The sequence below is a fragment of the Hyaena hyaena genome, unplaced genomic scaffold (assembly GCF_003009895.1).
Source record: "Hyaena hyaena isolate Hyena2069 unplaced genomic scaffold, ASM300989v1 scaffold_57, whole genome shotgun sequence".
Classification (NCBI taxonomy): domain Eukaryota; kingdom Metazoa; phylum Chordata; class Mammalia; order Carnivora; family Hyaenidae; genus Hyaena; species Hyaena hyaena.
The window spans coordinates 3,652,984-3,673,023 of NW_024080690.1; the positions used below are offsets into that span (position 1 = coordinate 3,652,984).

At 39.2% G+C, this 20,040-nt stretch overlaps 1 protein-coding gene across 1 annotated transcript in view; it reads right to left on the reverse strand.

The window, feature by feature from the left end:
• The window catches only part of CKAP2L (cytoskeleton associated protein 2 like), a 28,837-nt gene extending 20,469 nt beyond the window's left edge, over nt 1–8,368 (reverse strand). The window contains exons 1-3 of the mRNA XM_039231728.1: nt 8,284–8,368; nt 6,231–6,297; nt 4,801–4,852 (exon numbers count right to left, since the gene is read on the reverse strand). Coding sequence (XP_039087659.1) covers nt 4,801–4,852; nt 6,231–6,297; nt 8,284–8,314 — 150 coding nt within the window. The 5' untranslated portion in view covers nt 8,315–8,368. The remainder of the gene's footprint in view (nt 1–4,800; nt 4,853–6,230; nt 6,298–8,283) is intronic.
• Nucleotides 8,369–20,040: the final 11,672 nt, after the last annotated feature.

The window sequence follows — 20,040 nt, forward strand, 5'->3', positions numbered from 1 at the left end:
AGGGCTGGAGCTAGAACTTCATTCAGTCTCTTAAATCCTGGTCTCTGACAACTTACCTCAGAATTGATGGGTCTAAATGATTTAAAAAAAAATCAAAGAATATACAAAAAGGAACAATTGATTCAAACTGAACTTGGTCAGTTTATTCTGGACACATGAAGCCAGGGGAGGGAGGATATATACAACATACCATATATGACGAGGGTTTAAATCAAGACAGATTTACTAGAATGTACACTAATCAGAGTACTAAAAGGATGCAAAGATGAGAGGAGACAACACCTGTCCCTGAGGAGTGCTAACAGAAAAGATACATGCACAAAAAAAATGATGAAACAATGAAATAAGGACTATAGTAGGGCTGGGAGAGATTGTAGAGCTCATCTTATCAGGGTTTTTCAAGTGTTTTTGTTCACATCTGCCCAAAATAATTTTGACAAACGTTGTACCCTTTCATACTTTTTAGAGTTAATGTCTAAAGCTTTTTATTATTAGTTTAAATAGTTGCAAAAGATGTAATTTCAGGCACACTGTCAATATTGACATTTTAAGATAATGAAATTTGATACTACAATCCCTTTAAAAAACTATACAAACATACTTCTTTAAAATTGAAAATATAACATGTTTCCTTTTTTCCCTTGGTCTATTTCTTTCCAGTTCACCACAAAATTTTTATTCTAGATTTTTGTGGTTGGCAGCATCTAGTTCATTACCCTATCATACTTCTCAATGAATATACATGTTTATAAATTTGTCCTACTTGTTTTTGCCATAATTATAAATAATTCAGCCAAAGAAGATAAATGTTACCAATTTTGACCACTAATTATTATTATTATTTTAGGTTTATTTATTTTAAGAGAGAGAGAAAGTGTACACAAGGGAGGGGCAGAGAGAGAGGGAGATGGAGAATCCCAAGGAAGCTCCATACTGTCAGCACAGAGCCCAATGTGGGGCTTGAACTCACAATCATGTGATCATGACCTGAACTGAAACCAAGGGTCAGACTCTCAACTGACTCACCCAGGCATCCTGATCACTAATTACTAAACATGAAAAGGAAAATATGAAATATTTCTAAGAAAATATTTCTAAGAAAATAGAAATGTATCTCTCTTTTTTTTTTTTATGTTTTATTTATTTCTAGGAGAGAGAGAGAGAGAGCGCGTGAGCAGGGGAGGGTCAGAGAGAGAGGGAGTCACAGACTGAAACAGGCTCCAGGCTCTGAGCTGGCAGTCAGCACAGGGCCTGACGCGGGGCTCGAACCCACGAACCGCGAGATCATGACCCAAGCGAAAGTCGGACGCTTAACCGACTAAGCCACACAGGCGCCCCTAGAAATGTATCTCTTAATGAGTTGGTTGGAGCTCCTCGTCTTTATAATTTATGTATTCACTGGGGGACATTTGTTGCTGGAATGAGACAGAGGTCTGCATCAATTTTATTCCTTTATCTTTTTTAAAAAAACACAGAAAATTTGTTCACATTAATAAGTAGATGGGTTAGTATCCAGAATACATAAAGAACGTTTACACTAACTCAACACCAAAAAAAACCCCAGTTTAAAAAATGAGCAGAAGGGGCGCCTGGGTGGCTTAGTCGGTTAAGCGTCCGACTTTCGCTTAGGTCATGATCTCGCGGTTCGTGGGTTCGAGCCCCGCGTCGGGCTCTGTGCTGACTGCCAACTCAGAGCCTGGAGCCTGTTTCAGTCTGTGACTCCCTCTCTCTCTGACCCTCCCCTGCTCACGCTGTCTCTCTCTCTCTCTCTCTCTCCTAGAAATAAATAAAACATTAAAAAATAAGAATAAAAAAAAATAAAAAATGAGCAGAAGGTATGAATGGACATTTCTCCAAAGAAGACAAACAATGGCCAACAAACACAAGAAAATCACTCATCATCAGGGAAATGCAAATCAAAGCCACAATGAGATATCATTTCACACCTGTCAGAATGGCTAACATAAAAAACACAAGAAACAACAGGTGTTGGTGAGGACGTGGATAAAAAGGAAACTTTGTGCACTGTGGTAGGAATGTAAACTGGTGCGGCCACTGTGAAAGTCAGTATGGAGGTTCCTCAAAAAATTAAAAATAGAATTACCATATGATCCAGTAATCACACTACTGGATATTTACTCAAAGAATATGAACCCACTAATTCAATAGGATATATGCATCCTTATGTTTATTGCAGTATTATTTACAATAGCCAAATTATGGAAGCAGTCCAGGTGTCCATCAATAGATGAATGAATAAAGAAGTGTATATAAATGTAATTCAACCATGAAAAAGAAAGAGATCTTGCCATTTGCAACATGGATGGATCTAGAGGGTATACTGCAAACAAAATAAGTCAGTCAGAGAAAGACAAATACCATGTGATTTCACTCATATGTGAAATTTAAGAAACAAAACAAATGAAGGGAAAAAAAAGAGACAAACCAAAAAAAAAAGACTCTTAACTACAGAGAGTGAACAGATGGTTAACGAAGGGGGTGGGGGAGTGATGTGAGGAGGGAATGGGTGAAATAGGTGAAGATTAAGAGTACACTTAGCTTAATGAGCACTGAGTCATATATAGAATGGCTGAATCACTGTATTGTACACCTGAAACTAATTTAACACTGTATATTAACTATACTGGAATTAAAATAAAAAAAAATAAGTTCATGAGAATAGAAGATGTTTTGTCACAGCCAGTTACAGTCAATTCTTTGAACTCACCTAGAGGCATGTACTAAAAATCACACATTGGTCTCTCAGCAAAAAATTATTTTTAATGTTCTACTGGATGACAATGTTGAATGCAAAAAACTGGAAGCCACCTGAATTGAAAAAGGCTTTCTCAACATCAACTCCATAATTTCACTACTGTCCCTTGATGTTGTACTCTGGAGGCATTCCCCATTCAGGGCAAAGCATTATATTAAGCTTAGGGATGGGAAGGCTGAGTGGTTTGTCTAAAACAGCAGAGAAAGAAAATGGTAGAAGGATGCTATTGACAGGGGAGGTGGGGAAGGAGAAACTGTATGTGAGGCACATTCTACAACAAATCAAGTTTAGGCAAAAGCGTATGTGGAAGTTGAGGATCTGGAAGCTGATTCTGTTAAACTGTGTACCCTTTGGAGATACTTTATGTACCTCCAGCGGAACATATAGCCCAGTCTGCAGACATTTCTAAATGTATTTCAATATATACTAACTCAATCCCTTCAAACAACTCTATGAGATATCTCGTATTATCTCCTATTATTTCCATTTTATAGATAAAGTTAAACAACTTGCCGAAGGTCATTTAGCAGGAAAATGAAGGAGTTAGCATTTGGGCCTAGGCGGTTTTTAACAATTATACCTAAATATTTTTCAATAAATTTAAGAGCATGGCTCCAAGGAATCCTTTCAAATCTTGGTTCAATATATTAAAACTTCCAGATAGGAACAGTAAATGGAAAACTTTGTGTGTTTCTTTGACTAGTAGCACTATAGTAAGAGGGTGCCATAAAAGCTTTGTTCAAATCCTAAGTCTGACCCTTACTGGCTACATAATTTTGACAAAGTATTCAATCTCCTTGAGCCTCAGTCCTCTCATTTGTAAAATGAAAATAACAATAATGATATCTGTCTTCTGGGAAGGGTGTTATAACGTCCTTTTTTCCACAAAAGTTTTTATTTATGGCTGTTGGCCCAACATAACAATATCTACTTTTATGCTCAAAGGTAACTGGACATTAAATCATAAGGCCACCTTTCTTATGGGGTTGAACTTATATAGGTTGTTCTGTTAATTGAGATGTTGTGTGTAAAGTATCTTGCCTAGTATATGGCTGGTGATAATAAGCACTCAAATGTTAGCTATTACAATTAGGTCTAGAAAGGTTTTATAAATTGTAAGGCATTATACAATTGCAATGAGGACTATTATTTGCTTAGTCCTTTTAGTTTCTCCTATTTCATAATTGCCTTTCCCACTTAATTTTTATCTTCACAACTAGGTAAAAAAGAAAGGCATACAGTATATTGTTAGCTTCTAGAGATTCCTCTGGGAACTCAGAATGAAGTGTTTTGTTTTGTTTTGTTTGTTTTTTCCTTTAAAACTTGCAGGCTACACTAACGCAATCTGCATAAAGTAGAAGTCTAACCCAGTGATTCCCAACTGTTCATGTCATGATGTACCAATTTTGCCTTATATACATTTTCTTTCCTTCACAGTGTCTGATCCTCTCTGTAGCCTTTCAGAAGGCTAAATTCTCCCATTTAAACCTTGAAAATGTGAGCATCCTTTACCATTCTATCCATAATCTGGCTGCATTGAACTGTTGGGGAAGCATATCCTGTTAAGTAGCTTGGAAGACACAATAAGATGGTCCCTTTTAATGACTACTGAGCCATTTGACTTCATGGCAGCATACCAAAGTGGTTAAGACCACAGGCTCTCACTCTGTCATTTAATAACTATGTGACCTTGGGAAGTTACTTAAACTTTCCGTGACTCAGTTCCCTCATTTGTAATATAGGGCTAGTAAGTACCTACCTCGTAAAGTCGTAAGGACTCAATGAGTCAATGTATGTCAGAAAAGTGCCAGATGCATAGTAAATGTTCAATTAATGTTAGCTATTAAGAGGACCAATGTGCCCTTGAGGATTTTTTTTGGTTAACAAAGCTGAACTATAATATGCTGTACTTTTCAAAAAGAAATATCTTTGCATAATATAGTCTTTAGGTTGTAAACCTCTTCATTATTTTTATTATTAATCATCCAAAATGATTATTTTTTAAAAGATGAATTTCTACTTACAGATTTAGAAGGTGGAGGATTCGGACAATTACTCTTGGCTTTTAGGTAAGGCCTATAAAAGACAAAATAAGATTAGTTCTTAGTCCAGAAGGATCAGCAAGGCTTGGGAAATATAGTAATTAAAATGCATTATGATTAGAATTTTAAATCATTAGGATTTCTGTATGTAGTAAAATAATTCAAAATTATATCCAATAGTCTCCATATTATCCATCCCCCTGCTAGTCTACTCCTCAGACCATACCACTTACTCATGTTTTTGTAATCATTTTCAGAGATGTCCTATGCATAAGTATAGCATTCTAACAAGATTAATGAAATGTATGTGTTTTCTTCATATTTGCATAGTCTTGTTCATTCAAACATCAGTCCTTGAACACTGCAATGTACCAGACACTAGAGATACAATATCAAATAAGGTAATTAACAGCTTCTTAAAAAGTTTAAGTATCTACAGGTAATGAATATTCAGGGGTGAAGAAAAGATATCATTAAAAAAACAGGACATATATGAAATTTAGCCAGTGAGACAGAAAATGCAAAAAGACATAGGAAAATAGAGGAGAATTTAGAAGGATTCAATTGGCATGGATCAAAAACAATTGCCAGACTAACAGGGACTTTGACCATGACTTGCTGTTAGTTTTCCCCATCTTGAATATAAACCCTGGAAAGGCAGGGACCTCTCTGTTTTGTTAAACACCATATCTCTAGAACCAAGAGTGACTGATACATTATAGGTATTAAATAGGTATTGGTTGAGTAAATGAATCAGATTTAATTAATCTAGGAAACAAAGTTGAGTTAAAACCCCAAAGTAAAAGGAAACTAAAATAAAGGGTCAAAGCTAACTTTGTAAAAATTCATTTCCAAATAAAAATTTAGCAACACACTGGGGAGAAAATATATCAATGCTAAGCAAGAGGGACTAGTAACATCACTACAATGGCAGGATGCTGACAAAAGACAAAAGTGAAACAGTCCTATCATGTCCACTTCAATAGTACGTGCTAAGAGAATGACCACAGAGGCGGTGGGTGGAGGGTGCTGGTGGCCTGATTATAACTGGCTGTCCTGCTTTAGCAAGGAACAGTAGAACTGGGGTCACTCAACTCTTTGAACTTTTGTAGCCTTCACGAGAACCCCTTTCCTAGGGGAAAAAAAAAGCAGGGACAGGGACAGAAAAAGCATTGTAGGTAATACTGTGGACCTTCTCCTCTTTCCTTTAGAGACTGCACAGTAATAGTGCTTTAGTCTTGCCAAGATACTGGCCAGGGTTTTGTCATGTCTAGACCAATATACCCTTTTCTGAGTTATCAGAGGATCTCGATGCAGTCTGACTACACACAGAAAGGCTGTGTTTTGAAAGGCTTTAAATTGCTATTAGCAACCAGGGCAACAAAACTTGCATAACTGTAAGACAGACTCACTTGGTGTTTTGGCACTTCAGCTTTCCCTTGGCTGCTAGGTACTCCTGGAGCTTTCTCTGCCGCTCTTCTGCAAAATAGGCAAGCCAACAAACAACAGAGCTTTAGCTGGAGGTTTTAACCAGGTCATCTAGCTTCTAAAAGATGGTACTTTTCTGTAATGCTTTTGGCTTTGGATCACATATGATAAAGTCCCTAGTCCCATACGTTTGCCTCCAAGCTAATGTCTACGTCAACAATTATCATTTGTATGCTGCGTCCTATACTGAGCTCTTCTCACTTAACATTACTTTCGTTAATCTGCACAACAATCTTCTGAGGTATTTTATGGTCTGAAATCTAAAGGGGATAAATGATATGCCCAAAGTTACCCAGCTAATATGTAGCAAAGCTAGGATCTGAAACCCGGTTTATCCAACACCGGAGCCCTTGCTCACAGCAGCTGTTCTCAGCTACAACATATTATACTTTACATGAAGAAATCTATTAGTGGCTCACCTGAGCTGGCGAACCAGGCTTGGTCTCATTAATTATATTTTTTTCTGACAGGGATGATGATTTTTGCCCACAAAACCTTACATGGTTTCCTTTGGGCCTAAGGCCAAAATAGCCCAGGTTAGGGGGCGGTTCATGGAAAACATCTGTAATATGGGTGCCTTTCTACTACGCAAGGCATTTGTGAGGGGATGAAAATTCAGTATTTCTGTATTGAAGAAGTTTCACTATAGTAGTGGGGATAAAATAAACACAACAATAATAACAATGTAAGGCAAAAACTAGGTACCATAAGAAAGGGCCAAAGAAAGAATTATGGGAGTTCTGAGGCAGGGACTGAGGGAAGGGAATAGGTGGTTGGAAAAGGCCAAAATTCGATAATGGCAAAAAAAAAAAAAAAAGGGGGGGGGTCGGTGCCTGGGTGGCTCAGTTGGTTAAGCATCCAACTTTGGCTCAGGTCATGACCTCAAGGCTCATGGGTTTGGGCTGGCGTTGGGGTCTGTGCTGACAGCTCAGAGCCTGGATCCTGCTTTGGATTCCATGTCTCTCTCTCTCTGTCCCTCCTGGGCTCACACTCTTGTCTCTTTCTCCTTCAAAAATAAATAAACATTAAAAAGAAATTAAAAAAAAAAAAACAATGACCAGAAAAACAAAAGACTAAAGGGGTGCAAAACTATTCTTAATTTCATCTAAACTGAGGTGCTATGTGTTTTGATATCTGTCTCTGATGCAGCTTTGAGAATTAAGCATTGTATGCCATGCCGGGCAGTGTAGAGAGCAGGGGCTCACAGATCAGGTTGGAATCCCAGCTCTGTGACTTCTAGCAAGTTAGCAAGCATTGCTGCCTCTGAACCTATAAAAATGGAGACAGAAATGCCCAACTTTAAGAGTTATTATGTAAAGCACCCAGGACAGTGCCCAGGACCTAGCAGACAGTCAGCAGGTATTATTACTGAAACTATCAAAATACTATCTGCATTTGGGAGCAGGTGGCATCTGAGTAGTTGAAAAGATAGCTAAGGGTTCCACCATATTTAAGAGATCAGGGAACCCAGGACACTCAGCTTTCAGTGCAAATTTAACCATCAACTTTCAGTGCCCCCTGTTAGGGTCAGACCCAGCCTCTTGGTAGATGTCAAAGCTCAGGATGCAGCACAGAGGACCACGCCCAGGCTCTCCCTGGAGCCAAATCTGGGTCGCTGCCAGAGCGCTTGGCTTCCTTCTGGAAGTGCGACCTGGACAAGAGGCCTCGGGTTCTCTACCTAAACGAGGTGACAATGACATCTGCTTGCAGACCTGCTGGAGGAACTACTGGGAAGATGCCTGTGAGGCATCTGGCCCCGCATCCACTCTCCCCTATCCCCGGCCAGACGTCTCACCCAGAGCCAGGGCGTGGGCTCCTGTCAGCTCTCCCAGGGCTGGAAATACCTAGGGGGAGACCGAGGCGCACCAGCAAGCGGACGGGAGCAACTTCCGCGAAAAGAACTCACTTGGTGGCCTCCCTTCTTTCCTGCCCTTGCTTGGGCGCCTGGGAGAGGCAGGGGTTCACGGTCATACTCACCGGCGGCTGCGGACGGTCGCGGTGGCACCATGACTCCTCCGCGACAGTTTTTCTTCAAAACCCGCGCCAGGAGCTAAGGCTGGCACACAGGGCGTCCGCTCGCTCTCATTGGCTCCCGTGGGTTTGAAACCCGCCAGTCGGAAGCAGGGGAGGGCGGGACAAAAGGAAATAACGCCTTGCGGTTGGCGCTGCCCTTTGATTGGAAGAACGTGCAGCTCCGGGTCCTTAAAGACAGCTGGTAAGATACGCGACACACTGGCTGAGCCTTTCTGAGGAGCGGTAGGCGGGGGGTTGTGGAGCGGGTCACGGAATCCTGCTCAGTCCGCATTGACAGGACCGCCCTACTCCTCTCAGACCCTAAGGTTCACAGGAGCTCAGAAAAAAATAAGGTAAACCCCAAATCTGATGAATTCGGGGCTCCGCACCAGTATGTTAGCTCTACTTGTGAAGGTTCTCAAGAACCTAAAAGCTCTAAGTTCTTAGTACCGGAGGGTGGCTGCTGTTTTTAATGGTGGTAAAATATCCGCCACAGAAGTTACCATTTTAACCCTTTTTAAGCGTACAGTCCAATGACATTAAGTTCATTCATAATTTTCTGCAACCCTCACTACCATCCACATCCTGAACTTGGTCATCCTCCCGAATAGAAGCACTATACCCATGAAATGAGAACTCCCCTTTGGCCCCTCCCCTCAGGCCCTGGCAAGTACCATTTCGCTGTCTATGTGTGATTCTGATTAATCTAGGAACTCCATTTAAGTGGAATCGTCCGGTACTTGTCTTTCCGTGACTAGCTTATTTCACTTAGCATTAAATCCTCAAAGTTCATCCATTGTGATAGCATGTGGCAAGAATTCCTCCCAAAATTCCTTACTTTCTAAGGCTGAATAATATTCCATTGTGTGCGTTGCGTGTACCAAGTTTCGTTTATCCATTCATTTGGAGACGTTTGGGTTGCTTCCACCTCTTAGCTGTGAATATCGCTGCTCTGAACAGGGGGGTGCAGCTACCTGTGGGAATTTCTGCTTTCAGTTCTTTGGGGGTAGATCTATCTAGAAGTCATATTGTTGGATTATATGGTAATTCTATTCTTAACTTTGGGGGAAGTGCCATACTGTTTTCAAGGTGGCTCCTTTTTATTATATATTTTTGATTTGACCTCATCAGCTGGGTACATGCCTAACCGAGAAACGGACGAGGGGCAGACCTAATCTTCTTGAGTCATTAGACAGGAAGACTGGGTCTTATTTCAGCTCCAAAAGTTTTTCCTTCAAAGCTTGCCCCCCTGTTTTGACTATTCCCTGGCTTCGTGAAGCGGCCTGGGGAATATTTGGGCATTCTGCATGTCAGGGTTCCTCTTACCTGGCTGCTGGTGGAATGTTCTGGACCAGCTATGGGTAAAGAGGGGGAGCTATGACTGAGCCACTGTTTGCCAGGTTTGCTTCAGCAGTTGGGTACTCAGCTGGGCAGGAAGTTATTGCAGCAGCTCTTTGGCCCCAAATGGGGAGTTTAGCAAGGAGCCATACTGGGGTTTCTGGATTTATGCGTTTTGACATTTATATTAATTGTATACAAATATACTCAAAATAGGACACCTGATAATTATTTTAGTGAAAATTCTGGACTCTGTCTAGGACCATGAGTCCACCTAATGGTTAACTCTAGCAGCTGGGCAAGAGCATTTGTGGTTAGTGAATGAGAAAGGGGCTCCTGAAACAGACAGCTTCAGAAAAGCGAAGAGAGTTCTGTTCGTCTTTGCAGAGTCTTCGTGATTGAATGGGTTTCAGTTTTAGAAGTTATCTTGACTGATGTCCTACTCAGTGCTAGAGTATTCTACAGATCCTGTGTAGGTATTACATCTTTGCAGGAACACTGCTGGTGTCAGGGGGCTGCCTTACGTTCTTGGAGAACCCTGAGTATTATGAAACTTTCTTTAAAATGGGCTCAGGGGGTGCCTGAGTGGCTCAGTTGGTCCAACTCTTGATTTTGGTTCAGGTCCTGATCTCATTTTATGAGTTCGAGCCCTGGGTCAGGCTCTGCGTTGAGAGTGTGGAGCCTGCTTGGGATTCTCTCCCTCTCTCTCTCTGCCCCTCCCATGCTTATGCACACACACTCTCTCTCTCTTTCAAAATAAATAAACACTAAAAAATAAAATAAAATTGTAAAATGAGCTCACATAAGCCTCGTGCTCATTGGTCCTTGTTCTTTGTAGCAACACGGGCCAGTTCTGCACCCTTTTCTACATCCTTTGGAGAGCTGAGGGAGTGTTTTGTGGAACACAAAGTGTGGAGAGAAAGCTAGATAAGTTTAACAATTTTCAGCTTATCAGGCAGCATATCCACTGTAGTTCTCCTTGTGGCTTTAATGGCTTCTCACTGCTCTCAGACTAAAGTCTTACAAGCCCCTGAAGGGCCTGACATTTGTCTGCTTCTTCAGTTTCAATTCCTACTGCTCTCTCCTTGCTCACTGTAGTTCAGTCACACTGCTTTTCCCCCCTTCATTTCCTTTCCATACTTTTTTGTCTGGGAACTGAACTCTTCCTCCCTTTTTCCCCTAGTTATTATTATTACTATAACAGCTTTGTTGAGATATTCACATACCGTATAATTCATCCACTTAGAGTATACAATTCAATTTTAGAAATTTTCATCACTCCCAGCATTGGAGTGATGAAGAAACCCCATACCAATTAGTTATCACTTCCCATCATTCTTCCCCCTTCCTAGTCCCTGGAAAATGCTAGTCTACTTCTTAACTGTATAGATTTGCCTGCTCTGGACATTTCATACACATGGAAGTATACAGTATCTGGTCTGTGATGGGCTTCTTTCACTTAGTGTACAATATTTTAAAGGCTCATCCATGTTGTAGCATGTGTCAGTACTTCATTCCTTTTTATGACTAGATAACATTCCACTATATGAATAATATACCATATTTTACTTACACATTCATCAGTTGATGGACCTTTGGGTTATTTCCACTTTTTGGCTATTAAGAATAATGCTGCTGTGGGGCACCTGGGTGGCTCAGCTGGGTAAGTGTCCGACTTGGGCTCAGGTCATGAACTTGTGGATCATGAGTTTGAGCCCCACACTGGGTTCTCTGCTGTCAGCATGGAGCCTGCTTCGGATCCTCTAGTCTCCCTCCCCTCCTCTCTCTCTTTCTCAAAAATAAATAAACATTGAAAAAAAGAATAATGCTGCTATAAGCATCCATGTACAAGTTTTTTTTTTTTTAATTTTTTTTAATGTTTTATTTATTTCTAGGAGAGAGAGAGAGACAGCGTGAGCAGGGGAGGGTCAGAGAGAGAGGGAGTCACAGACTGAAACAGGCTCCAGGCTCTGAGCTGGCAGTCAGCACAGAGCCCGACGCGGGGCTCGAACCCACGAACCGCGAGATCATGACCTAAGCGAAAGTCGGACGCTTAACCGACTAAGCCACCCAGGCGCCCCATCCATGTACAAGTTTATATTGTGGACATATATTTTCAATACTCTTGGGTATGTGTCTTAGCAATGCAATTACTAGGTCATATGGTAACTCTATGTTTAATCATTTGAGGGACTGCCAGACTTGTTTTCCAAAAGCAGCTGCACTATTTTACATTCCCACAAGCAGTGTATAAGGGTTCCCATTTCTTCATCTCTTAACTAACTAGTTATTGTCCATCTGTTTGATTTTAACCATCCAAATGGATGTGAGGTGGCATCTTATTGTGGATTTTATTTGTATTTCTCTGATGGCTTATTGATGTTGAACATCTTTTCATAAGCTAATTGGCCATTTGTATACCTTTGGAAAAGTATGTATTCAGATCCTTTGTGCATTTTTCAATTGGTCATTTGTCTTTTTATTATCTTTTAGTTAACTCTTTATCATCCTTTAGTCTTAGGTAAGACATCCCCTTTTCAAGGAAGTTTTCCTGAGATTCCCTTGGTAATTAGCTTATTTGTTTATCTTTCTCCCTGCATGGCTGTAAGTTTTATGAAAGCAGACCATTATAACTGGTGTGCCTGGCACCAAACAGGAACTAAATAAATATTGAGTGAATAAAGCTTTCTCCTTTTAAAGACTTTCAATGCAGGGGTGCCTGGCTGGCTCAGTTGGTAGAGCATGTGACTCTTGATCTTGGGGTAATGAGTTTAGCCCCTTGTCGGGCATAGAGATTTTAAAAAGAAAAGACTTTCAAAATAGTAACCACACTATATAGAAGTAGCTTCAAGTTCACACAATAATACTGTTGGCTGTTCTAGCTCTTATGTCTCTATATCGCCCATGACTCTGTTAGTAAAGACTTTGCTAAATGCCATGGTAAAAATCAAAATACAATATAATATAGATGTTGGAAAGAAGTGAGCATGGCTAGGTTGAAGTCACCAAGGATGGAAGACTGACTGGTCAACAGACTACCTGATAGTTTGCAGAACATTTCCTTTCACCTTGGATCCGATCCTCACCTTTGTGAGTTCAGGAACTTGATTTAATTTGCATCCTAATTGTACATTAGTCTCTGAGGAATATATTTATTAAGTAAAAATGATAGTAGCTATTCTTTTTTTTTATGTTTGTTTGTTTGTTTAGAAAGCATGAGCAGGGGAGGGACAGAGAGAGAGAGAGAGAGACAGACAGACAGACAGACAGAATCCCAAGCAGGCTCCACGCTGTCAGCACAGAGCTCAGTGAAGGGATTGATCTCCCTAACCATGAGACTATGACCTGAGCCAAAGTCAAGAGTCAGTCACTTAACTGACTGAGCCACTGAGGCACCCCGATAATAACTATACTTTTTTTTTTTTTTTACTATTCTTAATAAATGAATTGAACATCCTGCTGATGTGCTAAGCCCTTCCTATATTTCATCTCATTTAACACAACAAACCTTTGATGTAGTCATTACTGTGTCCTTTTTTACAGGTAAGAATATGGAGATTAAGAAATAAGAGAAAGTTATATTTCAAAGTTATACTCCATAGTTATAAAGTGAATGAGATCTGAATCCAGTGCTGATTTCCAAAGTCTGTTCTCTTTTTACTTATATTATTCTAAATTCACAAGAGACTGAATTATAAGAGAGAGCCAGTTTTAATTTACAACATGGACAGACTTTCAGAAGATTCTTGACATATCCTGTAGCCAACATATTCTATTCTTTAAGGCAAATATGCAGGAAACCAAGTTATAATTCCTGAAATTCCCTTGGTGAGCATGGATCAGAACAAGAGGAGGTATCTATTTGATTTAAATGTTCAGAGACATTCAGCAACAATATGCCCATTGCCACAATAGAGATATACATGTCAAAGACACAAAAACAGGTAATCCAGGCAAAAATAGAAATGAGGTTTGGGGCTTAACTTGCTCCTAGTGAGCTCAGGCTGAGACCTTGTGATTGCAGCATTGTATTCTAGGACTAATCTTTTTGAAATTATTGCAATATGTTCATGTCAAGAATTCCTGTCTATAATCTCCAAAAATCCTTTCTTCCCTTTAGAAAATTAGTAACAGCTTTTATGTTTATAAGAAAAAGAAGTGACTTTGCCATCTGTAAAGTAGTGACTAGGAGCCGTGTGGAAGATCAGCTCTACTTCTTGGAGAGGGTGAGAGGGGGGTGTTCCTCTGAAAATCAAAGCCTCTTGTTATGGTGTTAGGAGCCAAAGTTAGCTTTTGGGTGCTGAAGGAGGAGAGAACAATACCTTCATATTTTTCCTAGCCTATATTCCTCTTTTAATTGGGCAGAACACTAGAGACCTTTGGAAGAGTGAATTCAATGGCAAGAACATACTTGCCAGGCCCCTTAGCTTCCATGTGAGTATACGTGAGCATATGTAATGGGTGGACTATTTATTCTGTTTGGTACCTTATTTTCAAATGGGGACCATTGATGTCCTTGCACTTGTAAGAGGTCCTCTTCTAAATCGATAGGACCTATATGTTCTTACCTCTTCTAACCGTGAGTTGACTTTTCCAAAAGATAGGCCATTGTTAGCCATACAGTAAACCATCTCTAAAAATTTTTTTTGTATGTTTTATTTATTTTTGAGAGATAGAGAATGAGCAGGAGAGGGGCAAAGAGAAAGGAGATACAGAATCTGAAGGAGGCTCCAGGCTCTGAGCTGTCAGCACAGAGCCCAATGCAGGGCTTGAACCCACAAACCCTGAGATCATGACCTGAGCAGAAGTCGGACACTTAACTGACTGAGCCACCCAGGCGCCCCCAATAAAACCATCTTTGACTTTGAGAATGCCTCAATTCAGTGATTTTTAACCAGAGAGAAATATGAGAATTACCTTTGGAGGTTTAAAAAAATAAGATGCTCAAGGTCCTACCCCAGATTGGCTGAATAAGAATCTCTAGCTGAGCACGTAAACTTTTTTTTTTTAATGTTTTTTAAAATTTTTTTTTAATTTCTAGGAGAGAGAGAGAGAGACAGTGTGAGCAGGGGAGGGTCAGAGAGAGAGGGAGTCACAGACTGAAACAGGCTCCAGGCTCTGAGCTGGCAGTCAGCACAGAGCCCGACGCGGGGCTCGAACCCACAAACCGCGAGATCGTGACCTAAGCGAAAGTCGGACGCTCAACCGACTAAGCCACCCAGGCACCCCTGAGCACGTAAACTTTTGAAAAGCTCTCATACTGAAGTACTCCATGCCCTCTAAAAACCTCAGCTGGCCAACCTTCAGGGCTTAGCCTCTTTGCTTATAAGATTGCATAAGACCTTTTATTGTTTGTCAGTCACTCTGAGGGAAAAAGAGGTAAGTTATAAGTTTCAGAAAAAGGGAGCATATGATCCAGGATTTCCACTTCTGGGTATGTATCTAAAGGAAATAAAAACAAGATACCAAAGAGATAATCTGCATCTTCATATTATTGCAGCATTATTTACAATAGCCAATAGTTTTGAATTTAGGTTGAGAACCTATGGGGTTAATTGCCTACAAATACTGAATCAACAATGTCACTTGCTTTCCAACAGCTAATGTCACTTTCTAACAAAACCATGGTATCTAAAATAGGAAGGACAAGGTTCCACTTGTAGGCTGTGCTAGTCTGACCGTATCTTGAGTACTATACTCAATTCTTGGCAACAAATTTTATGAAAGGTATTAACAAACCAACATTGGTCAAGACTTAGGAGGATATTTTTGACAAATGTATATAGTTGTAAAACATAAGGAATAAATATAGATACACAAGCATATTTTATATCTACCATGATAATTGTTGCTATCCCACCCATTTTCATCACCTAAAAAAGTTTAAATGTAGGTATTTTTAAGTGTTGGGGATGACAGTGTGAGGTGGGTTAGGGAAATAGCTTTTTGGCTTTTCATTTTTGTACCTTGGACTTAAGGGTGGAACTTTAGCTTTATTCTCATCAATTTGGAAACTTGTGTATAAGATTATAATAAAAGAAATAGACTACAACAGTAATCTACAGTTCAGTGTTAAGTCTGTTAAATTTTATCATGCTGATCTTCTTAACGATTATAATAATCTTAAAGATTATAGTAAAAGAAATAGATGACAACAGTAGTCTACGGTTCAGTGCTAAGACTGTTAAATTTCATCATGGTGACCTTCTTAATGATTAGGCAGTGGGAGAGTTGGGACTAGACAATATGCATAGCTGGCCCTGTCAGAATAACATTTTCAGGCCGTTTCTAGAATGATTCAGTATTTCATTATTAAAGATTGAGCCTCTATTATACTTTTAAAGTTTTCTTGAACTGGTATTGCTTGCTCAGTGTTCTGTACTTCTGTTTCTTAAAATATATCAAGATACTAGTCTTATTGTAGCCAGACTTAGTATGGAGACTTGAGGAAAGTTGTGGCAGCTAGAAAGAACCAGGTGGAACAAACACATCAGACTTTTTCCTTTTCTTTCTGTTCTTTTTGGTGCTCTGTATCAGTTGCACTGAGTTTGGCGGTGAGTAATAGGAAATCAAATAACAATGACTTAAAACAACAATCTTTCTTTCTTTCTTTCTTTCTTTCTTTCTTTCTTTCTTTCTTTCTTTCTTTCTTTCTTTCTTTCTTTCTCTCTTCCTCTTTCTTCCTTCCTCCCTTCTTTTCTTCCTTCCTCCCTCCCTCCGTCCCTCCCTTCCTTCATTAATTTCTCTCTTTTTTTTTAAAACGTGGCAGTAGGCTCTTAGTGCACCAACATCATCATAGATGGTGGTTCTTTTTCTCCTTCCATTGTGTCTTCCTCAGCATGCCTTCACAAAGGTTGCAAGTTGACTACCATAATTCTTCATAGACTACCATAACTTCATATCCTCATAGAACATGTCTCATGTAGGGAGGATGGAAGAAAGGGGCTGTCTTCCGTCTTTTGTCAGGGTAGAAAATCTTTCCCAGAAGTTGTACTCAGCAGATTGACATTTCATTAGTCAGGATTAACTCAGCATGATTCAGTCCTGTGAGGATAGAATGGCCATGATTGGCTTAGATCAACTGGATTCATTCTTTGGGTTGACACTTTTCATTCAGAATGAAATCAGGGTTCTGTTAGTAAGGAAGATGGGGGTTTGGCAGTTGAATGAACAACCAGTAGCTTCACCATATGCTTCATTGTCTGATGTCACTTTAGGACTTTACTTGCTATAAACCTGCTGATGACTTCCAAATCTATTATCTAGTTCTGATTTCTTCTGAGTCCCAAATATGTTATCATCTGCCCATTGTACACCTGCAGTTGGACATCCTGCCAGTAGCTCAAATTATGTCTAAAATGGTCCTCACCATACCATATCCTGGAATTGAGAGAAGAACTCCATATTTCTACCAAAAATACTGATTAAGATACCACTGCTCACTCATTCTCCAGTACCAAGAAACTGAGAGACATCTTGGACTATTCCTTCCCGATTATTTCCCACATTTAACTTCCAAGTTCCCTTGACTTTAACTTTTTCCAACTCAACATATCTTGTATCCATGTTTTCCAAATGGATCCATTCTTCTTCTTATTTTTTTTTTTACTCTTGGAAAATAAACTTTATTATGAGAGTAATTGTTTATAAGGTTTGAACATATATATGTATATATATTTGTGTATGTATTTTATTTGTTCTTTTTTATTTATTTAAATCCAAGTTAGTTAACATATAGTGCAATAATGGTTTCAGGAGTAGAATTTAGTGATTCATCACTTACATATAATAACCAGTGCTCATCCTAACAAGTGCCCTCCTTAATGCTCATCACCTATTTAATCTATCCCCCCACCTACCACCTCTCCAGGAACCCTCAGTTTGTTCTCTGTATTTTAGAGTCTTTTATGGTTTGCCTCCCTCTCCGTTTTTATTTTACTTTATTTTTCCTTGCTTTCCCCTATGTTCATCTGTTTTGTTTCTTAATTTCCACATATGAGTGAAATCATATGATATTTGTCTTTCTCTGACTGACTAATTTTGCTTAGCATAATACACTCTGGTTGCATCCATATTGTTGCAATGGCAAGATTTCATTCTTTTTGATCACCGAATAGTAGTCCATTGTATATATAAACCACATTTTCTGTATCCATTAATATGTTGATGGACATTTGGGCTCTTTCCATACTTTGGTTATTGTTGATAGTGTTGCCATAAACTTTGGGGGGTACTTGTGCCCCTTTGAATCTGTGGTTTTGTATCCTTTGGGTAAATACCTAGTAGTGTAATTGCTGGGTCGTAGAGTAGTTCTATTTTTAATTTTTTGAGGAACTTCCGTACTGTTTTCTAGAGTGACTGCACCAGTTTGCATTCCCACCAACAGTGAAAAAGTGTTCCTCTTTCTTCACATCCTCACCAACATCTGTTGTTGCCTGAGTTGTTAACTTTAGCCATTCTGATAGGTGTGAGGTGATATCTCATTGTGGTTTTGATTTGTATTTCCCTGATGATGAGTGATGTTTATCTTTTCATGTGTCTGTTAGCCATCTGGATGTCTTCTTTGGAAAGGTATCTATTTATGTCCTTTGCCAATTTTTTTTCACTGGATTATTTGTTTTTTGGGTGTTGAGTTTGATAACTTCTTTATATATTTTGGATACTAATCCTTTATCTGATATGTCATTTGCAAATATCTTCTCCCATTCTCTTAGTTGCCTTTTAATTTTGTTGATTGTTTCCTTCACTGTGCAGAACCTTTTTATCTTGATGAGGTCCCAATAGTTCATTGTTGCTTTTGCTTCCCTTTCCTCTGGAGACATGTCCAGTAAGAAGTTGCTTTGGCTGAAGTCAAAGAGATTGTTGCCTGTTTTCTTCTCTATGGTTTTGATGGCTTCCTGTCTTACATTTAGGTCTTTCATCCATTTTGAATTTTTATATCATTGAAATCTGCTCTAATCTTTATTATTTCCCTTCTTCTCTGGTTTGGGGCTTTATTGGTGTTCTTTTTCCAGCTCCTTTAGGTGTAAGGTTAGGTTGTGTATTTGAGACAATTCTTCCTTCTTTAGGAAGGCCTAGATTGCTATATACTTACCTCTTCTGACTGCATTTGCTGCATCCCAAAGGTTTTGGACTGTTGTATTTTCATTTTCATTGGCTTCCATGTACTTTTTAATTTCCTCTTTACTTTTTGGTTAATCCATTCATTCTTTAGTAGGTTGTTCTTTATTTTTATTTAAAAAATTTTTTAAAAATATAATTTATTGTCAAATTTGTTTTTACATAACTTTTTTTTTTTTTTACAAATAGTTTATTGTCAAATTTGTTTTTATACAACACCCAGTGTTCATCCCAATAATGCCCATCACCCATTTTTCCCTCTCCCCACCCCCCATCAACCCTCAGTTTGTTCTTAGTCTTTAAGAGTCTCTTGTGGTTTGCCTCCTTCCTTCTCTGTAGCTTTTTCCCCCCTGAACCTCCCCCATGGTCTCCTGTTAAGTTTCTCAAGATCCACACATGAGTGAAAACATAATGGTATCTATCTTCTCTGCCTGACTTATTTCACTTAGCATAATACCCTCCAGTTAGTAGGATGTTCTTTAATCTCCAAGTATTTGTCTTCTTTCCAAATTTTTTCTTGTGGTTAATTTCAGGTTTCATAGCGTTGGGGCACCTGGGTGGCTCAGTCGGGTAAGCGTCCAACTTCAGCTCAGGTCATGATCTCACAGTCTGTGAGTTCAAGCCCCGCATTGGGCTCTATGCTGACAGCTCAGAGCCTGGAGCCTGCTTTGGATTCTGTGTCACCCTCTTTCTGTCCCTCCCCTGCTCATGCTGTCTGTCTCTATCTCTCAAAAATGAATAAGTGTTAAAAAATATTTTTAAACATTTTATAGCGTTATGGTCTAAAAATATGCATGGTATGATCTTGCTCTTTTCACACTTGTTGAGGGCTAATTTGTGACCTAGTATGTGATCTGTTCTAGAGAATGTTCCATATGCATTTGAGAAAAATGTGTATTATGCTGATTTAGGATGAAATGTTCTGAATATATTTGTGAATTCATCTGATTCAGTTTATCATTCAAAGACATTATTTCCTTGTTGATTTTCTGCTTAGATGATCTGTTTATTTCTGTAAGTGGGGTGTTAAAGTCCCCACTATAATGGTATTATTATCAATGAGTTTGTTTATATTTGTGATTAATTAATGTATATATTTGGGAGTTCTGAATTGGGGGCATAAATATTTACAGTTGCTAGATCTTTTTGGTGGGTAGACCCCTTAATTATGATATAATGCCCTTCTTTATCTCTTATTACAATCTTTGTTTTATTTTTATTATTTTTTTAAATTTAAATTCAAGTTAGTGGGGCACCTGGGTG